This window comes from Athene cunicularia, assembly GCF_003259725.1.
Source record: "Athene cunicularia isolate RWA chromosome 11 unlocalized genomic scaffold, athCun1 chr11_part1, whole genome shotgun sequence".
NCBI classification, from domain to species: domain Eukaryota; kingdom Metazoa; phylum Chordata; class Aves; order Strigiformes; family Strigidae; genus Athene; species Athene cunicularia.
Window position 1 is genome coordinate 8,614,759 of NW_020799113.1, and position 12,141 is coordinate 8,626,899.

Here is a 12,141-nt window from a genome sequence, read left to right on the forward strand (position 1 = left end):
CATCTATTTGGAATTCAAATTTTTTGTTCTCTCTTGATTAACAGCTAGTGTTGAAGGTATTGTATTTGAGAAAGTATTGTAAAAGTTATTCTTGCATTTGTAGAAGTGCACATTTTTAGTTTGCAGAATTTCAAGAGAATAGTGTGGGGTACATGTGGAAGGACAGCTGTGTGCTTTGTGGAGAGATTAATCTTCTTTAGTCAGTGAAATTAATCTAATCAGAGATATATGACAGTTAGATGAGGCTTAGATGTTGCTCTATATGTTCCAGTTGTAGATCTGCTCCTACTCACAAACATTTGCCTTGCACTGAAGTCACATACACTTAGAAAAAATAATTTTTACGTTAATGACAATAATGTTATATTGCTTTGGAGGTAATAAGGACACTTAGCATCTTCGCTTCTTTCTGCTGTTTACTCAATTGCTTATTTGTAAATGCAATTTTCCAATTTATATGCAAAATTGCAGTAGAAGCATGAGGAGTTTTATGGCAGATTGTGCATCTAAATTGTCTGAAAAGTTTCCTGGTTTAAGTATCACCATATAACTTGAGAATTAACATCCCATTGTAATGAGACTCCATCTCTGGGATTGTCACAGGCTGTGATGGTAAAAGCAGGTTGCTTCTGTGTGGTTTTCCACAGCCATACAGACTTCACATTCACTTATAGTAAATCAGAACCTGTGCCGCAGGGTCTGGTTTGGGTGCTAGAGAACGTCAATGGCTTTCCTAAACCTGTAGAAATGTCTACAGTATGCTTGTGTAGCAGATTGTTGTAACCCTGTGGGGACAGACTAAACTTTCCTCAGGACTGAAAAACCCATGTCTTGGATTACGTGACTCAGGAAACCAGGAGGAGGAAAGCCCCAATGGTTGTTCAGAAGTGGGTGATGACAGGAGCTAACTGGGTGTCCCACCCCACCACACTGGAAGGACTTAGCAGGGTGTGGGAGTGGTGTTTGAGCTGCCTCGAACCACTGGGGATTTAATACATGGAGAAGGACTGCCCTTGAAATGCAAAATCCTAACGGTGTTGTGACTCTCAGTTGTAGCTTGGAGTTGGCACTGTATCCTAGCACCACAATTAAAAGCGTAGACAAACCTGAATTAAAAAAAAATAAAAATACATGAGATAGAATACAAAGGTCTTTGTAAATGTCTATATTCTGACTATGAGTGATGTAGTAAGAATTAATAATATTAAGTTTCAAGCTAGGTCTTAATAAAATTAGTGTAAGTAGCTCTATTTGATGAACTCAACATAATAATGGCAAAAATGTCATGTGTTGTAAATATTACACTTAACTACATTTACAATTAAAAACAACTTTTGCAATTGGATTTTCGAATAGTTATGTTTTATTCTATTCATGCTGAGTTTTGTTGGTTTTCTGACACTTAAAACTGTGATACTTTGACAGGATCTTTCCTTTTTACATTACAGGCCTGATAATTTCTGTACAAGAGAATCATACTTTTAAATAAGAAGCAAGTTTGTTATTCTGATTTTAGACAAGATGCTCACTAAGCTGGAAATCAGGAGTAATCAATACTGTATCTCAGTACAGAAATAAATTACTTGGCATATGTTGAGTGCATGCATTTGTTGCTGTCTGTGTCCAGTGTTGCGCTCTTCAGGAGATAGTAAATGAATACTTGGTGTGACTAAACATGCTTTATGTATTGACTTGCGTGTATTCACTGTCCTACCAGTTGAGAATAATAACACAAATATGTTAGTATTGCAGGTCGTCACATAGCAAGGTTAGTCCTGGAGTTAGCGATGCTTTCAAACACTGTCAACTTGTCAGTGGTTTGAAGCACAGACGTCACATAAGTGCAATTAAATGAGAATGGTAGTATTTGATAAATGTACTTGGATATATTCAGCACTGATTTACAAAGCCTTCACTTCAAAGTAGTGTTCAAATGCTAATTAATTGCTCACTGCAGTGTCCTATGTACCAAGTAACCATTTTTACAAAGGAGAAAACACAAGTTAAGTTACCTGCACAGTGCATCCTGGTGACCCTACAGTGGATGGTACCCACTGGTAAGCAGGGGCAGAGCTTCCATCTGAAGGTAGATGGAGGTGGAGGCATCAGTATCTCTGCGACCACCAGAGAAGCCACGGTCAGCTGCTACTTGATACTGCAGCATGTTAGACTTAGGTTCAGATCTTCTTGGCAGATGCCTCCAGGCAGGTGACAGCTCTCAGCAGATGATCCCAGTGATTAAGGATAACATAGTTCAATAAAGTGCCTTCCTGTGTCTGGGGATCGCCCTAAGTAAAGCTTTTGGGATAACGTTAGGATACTTACTGAATCTGGTTTTCTTTCTTTCTTCTCAACACAACTTTTTAAGATTTCATCTCTTAGATGAAAAAGTGGAGAGAATGCTGCTAGTCCTTCCTTCTGGATTGATCTTATTGTTTAAATCATGATGACGATAGTTTGCTGTTTTAGTTAATGGTCTGTTGGTTTTTCTTTAGATGTTCTTAATGTAGAGCCAATAGCTGCACTTTTTGTAATGTTTGATGCTCAGCTGAGTCCTGTTCTTAAATGATTGCTGACATTTCTACTCTTTCTCTTTCTTCTCATCATTTGTTTTCAGGGTGTTTTCTGATCTAAAATGTATTTTGGGACTTTTTTTTTCTTTCCTAATAATGTGAATCTCTTCTCACTGTTTGCATTCTCAGTGGTGTTAATTTGCAGCTTTTCCACCACTTGACGCAATTCTTTCTGTAGCAAACACATCTTTGGCACCAGTTAGAGGCAAATTATTGAAGGAATAAAAATAGATACAGGCAGATCTCTTGGAGAATTTTTCAGGTTGGCTGCCTGAAGGCAGACATCAGCATCCCCACATGTGGTGGTTTTCAGAGGTGCTGACCTCCAGGAAAGCAACAGAGCTGCCAGTGATCCACACCTCCCCACAGCACTTCATTTTAAACCCCAACTTTGGCGCTCTAGTGCCAGACCTTTCAACTATTGCTCCTTGGGAAGAAAAGAAATAGGTTATACAGGAAGGCTCATTTGGTTTGCCAGTGGCTGAGGGTTTTGTTTAAATTGTTTTGAAACCACCTTGAAAGTCTAACTGAATCATTATGAACAATTTCTGGATAGCTGTAGCGTTTGCCTTGTGGGTAGCATTGCTTCTAAAGCATCTTTCCTGCCTTCATCTCAGGATGGTGGTAAAATCGCTTCCTGTGAGGAAGACTGGACTTGCACATCTTGTCAGGAACAGGCTTGGAGATGTGTCTGCATCAGTGTTTTAATTTGGGTCAGTAATGCATTTCAGAAGCAAGATTTCTCACTTGTCCCCAGCTGCAGGGCTTTGCTCAGAGCCAGGGACCAGTCCTGGATGCCTGTGCTGGATGTCTTTTGGGTGAAAAGCAGCTGGGAGAACTTTCAGGAGCAGGTCTGCTGTGCCTCGGTTGCTGATAGCTGTGTTCAGCCAAGGGGACCTGCCCAGAGCTAGTCCCAAGTGCAGACCTCCTCACCCCGATCACTTCAAACAGCCAAAAACCTGAAATGCATATGGTGTGTGTATCTGGTCTTCAGCACCAACTGTGCTCTCCGTGGTACAATCCCATTTACGTGACGGAGCCAAGATGTGCGTGACAGATAAGGAGCCTCAAATGCCAAGAAAGATTGTATGCTGCTTAACGCTTCACTAACGGTGCTGAAAAACAGATTTTTCATGCATCTTCCGTAACAGTTGGTGCTGAACCTTACAGAAATATTTTGTAAACTAAACCTTTACATTAAAATGTGCAAAAGAAATCCCCCATCTTTGTATTTGCAATGTGTATTGTTGAAAGCATTTGTGCAGTGCTCGTATTTGAATATATGACTTGTTTATGCAGCTGGTATGGTATATGACACCGAGGGTACCAGCATATAAGTAAACAAGCTATCTGCAAATACATTAGCATGGAGTCATGCCCTTAAGCTTCATGATAATTTTTTAAAAGTTGATCATAAATATATGCATGTGCTGTTTGCTTCTCCTGCTTTATCCCCATTTTTAGAGGGAGATAAGGAATACTCTCTGTAGCTAAAATCCTGACAAACGGCTGTGGAGCGTTTGTGTGCATGCCAGATGTGGGGATTTTTAATTATTTTTATAGTTTTCCTTATACACCAAGCATGAGGATTCACAGTGTCATACATAGCACCAAGGTCAATCCAGTTGCTTCCCGGTGCTGCCTCTGCATGCCCAAATCGCAGCCCTTCACCTGGGAAACAGTTCGGACGTGATGGTGCCTCCTCCTGTCGTGCTGATAGTCCAGCGCAGAGGCAGGAGCAGTCTCCACTGCTGTCACCTGCAAATAAATTGAAACAGCTGAGGCTGGAAACATGGCTCCTGCCGTACATGTCGGCTGGCACAGAAAGCCTTTTTCTTTAGATTGCAGTCCATTGCCCTATTATAGATTTGGGGTTTTATTTCCTTAGACAGAATAAACCAAGTCTGACAGTGTCCTGGTGTGGAAAACTGGAATTGTGGCTAGAAGGAACTATTCCACCAGTGCCCAGGAGACAGGACATCTCAGAATCAAGCTCCTGCCTGCATTCATCTTGTGGGCAAGCTTTATGGGGCCGTTTTTAGTTTTCTGCAGAACAGCATAGGTTCCCAAGTCAGACATCCAGGAAGTAGAAAGCACCCAACTGGTAGTCAGTTGTAAAACCGTGCTTAAGCCATTGGACCAGCATCACAAAACAAATTTGTTGCAGCCTTAATTCTGTGGGGTTTTTAAACTCTTGATTTAGCGATTTTAATTTTTTCCTTTGGAGTGTATAATTTTAAGAAATAGACTTTGTGTCAGGAAATCATTCCCATGATTCTGAAACACTGTCCTTCGCTGCCTTATTGCCTAGTGAGTCTTATATGCTAAAAAATGCTTAATAATAAAAACTTACTGCTTTCAAAATATTAACATGATCCAGCCCTTTAGATCGAGACCCTTCAGAAACTTAAGGTGGCATCTTCTTTCTCCTCCATAATCATTCCTTATGGAGTTACTATATCTGAATGACCAAATATCTAATTGGTCACAAGTACTTAACGTATCTTGAAGGTAATCTTTTTTTGGATGCAGTGCATGTTTACTGTTTTTGTAATTGCACGTACCAGAAGTCTAATAGAAGTATGTCAGATGGCACATTTACACAAGATAAAAGAGTCATTGAAATTGAGCCTCAGATTCCTTTCACCTAAGATATGAAGCTGTTCCACCATCACAACTTGAAATAATCATATTTGAGTAGGATGACCAATACAGTTTTGATGAGAGGTGAGATACAGACTGGCAAGTCAGCTGGAGGGGTCAGAGAGATGCTGCAGTAACCCTGTCCCAACACGAGTATTTTTGGACATGATATAGTTCTTCTAGCTTTTTGAAGAGAAAAAGGGGGCATCTATCTGAGGTGAATAGTAAAATAGGTAAAGCTTGAGGCCTTTACTGGTCTTTTATCTGATGTTTGATAGACCGGGGGGAATATCATTAGACAAGAGAGGAAGCCAAGCACAAATATAGGTCACCAAATGGATCGTGGAGCTTCAAAAGCGCTGAGCAAGGGTCCAACTTTCTATGAAGATGTTTTCTTGCTGTGAACTAGCAATTTAGCCTGAAAGATTTTCAGGAATAAAAATCTTTGTAATGTGATTTTTTAATAAGATATAAAAATAGAGTGGCAGTTGTCATGCCTGTTATTGCTGCTGACACTGCATGCTGTGAATGCTCCCCGAGCAGCACACAGTGTACCCGCTCCAGCAGAGATCACGCAGAGCCATGCCAGAGGTGAACTGGGACTGTTTACCTGGACAGCTGAATTTTTGCAGTCCCAGTGACTCCTACAGCTTTTCAATCATGCCAGATGTGTCTCCAGTTTGGTTTTTATGCCTCAGAATATTTAACCTTACATAGGGAAACATATCACTTAATAATTAAAAAAAAATCTAGAAGGAAATAAATGGGTGTAGGTTGAAAAATTACTCCTGCATAATTGCTTCCTTAACACTGTTTTGGACATGGGAAGTATTTATATGAACTGTGCTGAGTTCCTTCAGCAGGAAGCTCATATCTTGGAGCCAGAGTAGCAAAATGACCATTCTGTACCCATTTCTGCTGAACAAGCCGCAGGGTGTACTATGATAGCCCATGCCGGGGCAGGGCCCGTGGCAGTTCTTAACGACTGCAAAATTTTGTCTTTAATATATAAATACACTGATAAATACAATGTCATGTTTACTATGTTCTCATGTTGTGTGTGTTGTTTCTTCTTCCATTAATCATGCTGAACTTTCTTTTCATCTCTCAGTGGGGAAAACTCATCTGTTTTACACTATGGTCATGCTGGAGCCCCAAATGATAAAACTATCGAAGATGGAGACTTGTGGTAAGTCAAGGATTAGAGTTTGTTTGATATTTTTGTAACACTAGCACTGTTTCCATATATACATTATATGTACTCTTGGACTTAATAAATAAAATGATGGCTGTATAATGATGAAAGACCGTATCTTTAAAATAGAATGTAATGTTGCATGCCAGACTAGTCAGGTTTCTTCCAAAGGTCCTGTATACCTGCATCTCCAGTTGCAAGGGAAAAGAGAGATTGTTCCCAAACACTCTGTGCCAAAAGCACTTACAATTTAGTTTAAGAAACGGCTGTAAGTACAAGGGCAGTTACAAAAATTGGCATCTGAGTTTGCTCATGAACCTCTGTTCCAAACCTGGGCTGTGATAAGATGGAGGGTTAAGAAGAGTGTTGGCTGCCTTTAAAGAATTGCATCAAATTGCAATATGGATTAGATTTTCCAAATGTGTATGCACACCCACACACCCCGGCGTGAAAGTGTGAGGAGATCAAACTCATCTCAGTTCAGGTTAGGGCAGGGTGCTTCTAGTTCTGTATTGTGTCAAAAATTTCTAAAAGAATTTTGCTTGGAGTTTAGCATTGCCATAATACAGTTGCAAATACCATGAATATTTCTCTACTTGCATTACATGTCCACATGCTTTGTAGTATGACTGCAGATAAAAGCAGGGTGAATGAAAGCTCCAAGTACATTGCTATAAATTGAAAGACAAACCTAATTGTGTGGTGTGTAACATAGCTTTTGTACTTCACCTCCTAAGGCTTTGGTCAAAAAGCCTGCATTTATAAAAGTGCAGAATTACTTTTGGAAGAGTTAATCACCAGCATTCAGTGGAGGATATCTATCAGATTTCTTTTATAACACGTGCAAAAAGGGTTCAGGTCTGTATTTTCTCAGTTGAACGTAAAGGTGTGGAGGAAAGCAAATTAGTATTATCATAGATAAGCTCAAAAACTATTATGGAAAACAAATTGAGTCTCAGAAGTGAAAAACTGTGCCATGTTGGCTGATGTTCTGGGCACATATGCAGGTGTTGCAGAATGAATTTACTGAATTACAGATAGGTAATTTGGTTTTAATACTGTAAAATCTTTTTTTAAAGCTTCTTGTACAATAGTTTATGTATTCATCTGTGGTGAATAGCTTACTGAACCCATCAAATACTAACTAATTTATTGCAGGGCTAGCTATGACATGATCACATTGTGATGAGTAGATGAAGTGCTGTGAGGCTTTTTTGATGAGACAAGACACACCAACGTGATACCATATTGGCTGTGTCATCCAATTAAATTTTCAAAAACAGTGTGTGGCCTACAGGAAGTCTCAGCCTATGTTACTGAGAGAAGATATTCCGTAATGCATTATGATGTTCTGTATTTAAAATTAAGGCCTCTAAATGGTGAGGGGAATAGTATTACTGAGAGACCTCAGAGTGAAGGGTATACATAGGACCATTTTACTTAGTGTCTGAGGACAGTTTCGTGCATGGCTGGAATCCTTCCTAAGCCCCAAGAGCACATACCGAGACTCTTTGCAAACTCAGATTTCATGCTGTATTGGCAGAACCTTAAATAAATGTTTGGGCTTTATTAGCCCTAGATATTTGAATGTCAGCAAAGCATAACCTACCAAGTAGATTGCTTAAGCATTTCAAAACTACTGTTCTACAACCTTGCTTTGTAATCATCTTAACAATGAGAAAAAAGTTTAACCTAGCTTGAAATATCCTCTTGCTGAAATGGTCCGGTTGCATCTTTGTCTTGATGAGATGAAGTTTGTCAGATATAGATTGGCTTTAGCAAGTAAGTGCTCCGTGTGCACAAGCACCCGCTTGGGTTTCAAGTCTCTGCCCTTGCCCCCCCGACTGGTAGTCACGTAGCAGTCAAACTTCGCTCCACCTGATTTTATTAGTATTTTGCTCAAGCGAGAGTAAAGAATTTCTAAGAAAACGTAAATTAATTTGTGTAAAGGTGATTTAAAAATACACTCATTTCCCACAGTTAAAAATAGCGTTTTGGAAAAAAATGTGGAGCTAGCGTACTTCAGCAGCATACAAGTTATGACAAGGCACTACCTGTGTGGTTTTACAAATTTCTAAATCGGCTATAGGTGTGGATGTATGTGCATACAGAACAGCTTATTAAAATGACAGTATGCTGATTTGTTTGTATGTGTTAGAGTTTGTATATTTGGCTCTCAATTAAGCTTTTTAATAGCTACTGGGAGCCCTCTGTTGGATAATCTTAGGAAGCCCTGAACATAGAGTTAAAAAAAAGGCTTTACTTTTGGTGAAAAAGAGGTAGAAGTGTTTTAAGGGTTACTTCTGCTTCCACCAGTATTTTGGTATAAATCTAATTTAACGTTTCCTACACTTGTATGTAATAGAACTGGAAGACTGGATACTTGGTATAATTTTTATTAAATTATTCAGTAGAATTTCCTATCTTTTTCTTAACATTATTTAGTGGATATGACTAACATGCAAGAGTTTTGCAGAAATATACTGCTTAGGGGTTTTATGTACAAAGCAGTGCAGTGCAGTAAGTGTTAGAAAATAAGTCAACAAAGTACCTGAAGGTTAGGAAAAATAGATTTGGAAGACTAATGCTTTGCTGCTTTGAAACATCAAGTGCACGCTTTGTTTGCTCTTTTAAGAATATGAGTTACAAGGATTTTGTGGTATCAACAGGATATACAAACAAAAATACTTGTGCTATTGCATTTTAAAATATTTTTTTAAGACTGTTATTTTCACTCCTTTAAAAACCGTGGCAAGTTTAGAACAACCGGGTTTTATGATGCTCATTTTTGAAAATTAATCTACATCAAATGGATTTATTGCTTCTGTAAGAAACTGGAATGGAAGTACATCTGTGATACTGCATCGTAATCCACACTTTTACAGGTACAATTTCTGTGCCAAAAGATCTCAGTGCAAGTCAAGGACTATTAAGAGAATTTCTGATGCTTCTTGTTGATACGGACTGTATTGCTAAGCGTGACTGTTATTTTCGGTCTATTAAACATTAAAAACAAAATAGCTAACACAAAACATAACGATTGCAATAAAACCCAATATTTTTAGGGAAGTTTAGGTATTCAATAGATATGTTCACTTATACTGATATTAAAAGTAAATATTGCAATAACAGCAAGTTGGTGCTTTATATAAATAATTCATGTGCTATAACATCTATGCGGTGAACATTTTTTAAATAGTATGATCAATATGGTCTAAACCAAATACTTTTACTAAGCAAGCGTCTGTTGTCTCCATGGTCAAAAAGGTCATGCAGATAAACGGGTAGGCTGACCACCCTGGTGAGTCGCAATTCTAGGCACTCTACCCTTCCATTTGGTATTACCTTTAAATAGTATCGTCTACTCTCAGTATTGCAAATCGTGGCATGCAGTGATGATGTACAGCCAGGCTAACACACAAATACTGATTTTCTTCTGTCATCTTAAACCTGTGACAGCTTGGATAGAAACTGAGCCCAAGACTGAGGTTTACTGCATTATCCCAAGGTATTGCATTACTCCTTGTGTGCCAAGATGCCTGCTGTTTCTGTAGGGAGGCTGTAACTACATTTTGTAATATGGAAAGTGGAGTCATAAGCAGAAGTACTTTTGTTGTAGTTTGCAGTCTCCTGCCCTGTATACGAGAGGCCTCCATCAAGACCAGAGCCAGAAAGTAGCCAAACCAAATTTTCCATGGGTTTTTGAGCTATCCTCCCAGCCTCCACAATCAAAGGTCTTTCAAAGTCTGGGCGAAAGTAGAATGAAATTAAAAGTTTCTGCTCAAGAAGAAAAAGTAACCCAAATAAATTCAAGGAACAGAGATCCGACTCCTCGCTATGCAAAAATCAAGAGCAGATGAGCACCTGGGGCTCCAGTCCATTGAGTGGCATCCCCTGCATTACTCATTCGTCCCAGGCAAGTGTCTCACCATCTTTCCCTTTGCAACTGTTTTGCTTTTGTTTGCGCTGACAAAAGAGATTGGTTCAGTGATTAGAGAGCCCTCGTGGGAGACTGAAAGCTCTGGTTTCAGCTCTCTTCAAATTGATCTCTGACTTTGACTGGAAGTTATGACTTGACCTTGGCAAATAGCGTCTGTGAAAAGTTCAGTCAAAGCCAGTGTGTTTCCCCAAAAAGCATTAGTCTCAACAAATCAGCATCTGCCTTCTGAAAAATGAAAGCGTCTGCTTTCTTAAAAATGAAGGAAGCAAATCCCCTTGGGTCCTCCTTTCTGTCTTCTGCCCCTGCCCTACTGGTGCAGCAGTGCAGAGCCACACCATGGCTGTCGGGGAAGAAGAAAACTGGCCATCACAGTAGACAGGCTGCAGGAGAGGAGGCCTGGGGCAAGGCAAAGGTCTCTTCTCACCTTTGTGGTTCAGTGGTTTGTTGTAGGAATCATGAGAGGTGCTGAACCTGAAGTGTGTACTTTACGTTTTGATTTTGAGAAGATATTCAGGAAAATGATAGTTTATTGCTTTGCATTTGCTGCCTAGCAGTTCACGCCTGCCTTTGTGGGTTCTTGGAATTGCCACGCACCGAAGACATGTCGGGAGTTGATTGTTTTATTGCAGTTGATCAGCAGGGCTCCTGCAGCGTTTGACAAATAGAAAATGCTTCTGTGATGTTAAAATAAAGATTGATTCTTCATGATGAGGCTCACCCTTAAATAATAGAAATGTGAGAAAATAAGCCTGACCCCAGATGTCACTGAAATAGATATGGCAATTACCTGAGGGTTTTCTGCAGGTGTCACGAGTTGCAGGTCTTGGTCTTTTTATGGCACCTGACAAATATGTCTCAGTGAAAATTCAGTACTTAGTAACCAACTTTTATTGTCAGGTTCACTGACCTTCCAGCACCTGATGACATTTTGGGGGGTTAGTTGGTCTGCTCTGGCTTTGCAAAATACTGAAAATAATTGTTTATTTTGCTGAAGCATTTTGAAAATTTTGAGATATCCCCCTAAGTCAGACTGCTAACGAAGGTGTGCTGGATGAGTGGTCCCCGCGCCTGGCCAGGACCCCCTTGGAGAGCCCTGAGCAGCGGTGCCGGGGCTGTGCTGTGTCTGGGCCCCACGCCCCGCCGGGGACAGGCGCTTGGTACCGGCCCTGGTGCAGCAGCGGCGGTTAGCGCGGGTACCACTCCTCCCTGGAGCGAGCGCCTGGGTGTAATTTAAGAGGGCTTGGGTGAAAGATAAATAACAGGAATGCAGTATCAACTGCTTGTGCAGCGCAGCAGACCTCAGAGAGACACCGCTAACCTTGTATTCACAGTGGGACCATCTATTATTTATAAAATCACTTTAGAAGTTTAAATGGAAGTAGGTTGGATTGTCAGATGATGTCTTTCATTATATTTGACTGTTTCTTTTAACACTCTTAAATTTAAGCTTACTGATTTCAGTAAAGTGTTGGGAAGAGTACAGTATCCTTGGTGGAGCAGGATGTTCCTGCTGTAAAAGCTCGCCACTGTTTCCATGACCTGCTGGTTATGACAGTAAAACAAGTTTTATCTGCAGATAGTTTTACTGCATTCAGGTACCAGATTTTAAGCACCAGGGAGGTTTTGTTAGAGTCACAAAATCAAACACATCCTGTCGTAAGAGTACAATCTCAGCATAATGCACCTTTGTTAAAAGTTTTAAATATGTCTTGAGTATATTAACAGGTATTGTTATTTGCTTAGTCAAATAATAGAGTTGGGGGTATGGAAAGCAGTCTAGTGTTGCAAAA

The 12,141-nt window shown here is 39.9% G+C and overlaps 1 protein-coding gene across 1 annotated transcript in view; it reads left to right on the forward strand.

The window, feature by feature from the left end:
* PEPD (peptidase D) overlaps positions 1–12,141 on the forward strand; it is a 150,429-nt gene that overhangs the window by 89,590 nt on the left and 48,698 nt on the right. The window contains exon 12 of the mRNA XM_026856947.1: positions 6,328–6,405. Coding sequence (XP_026712748.1) covers positions 6,328–6,405 — 78 coding nt within the window. The remainder of the gene's footprint in view (positions 1–6,327; positions 6,406–12,141) is intronic.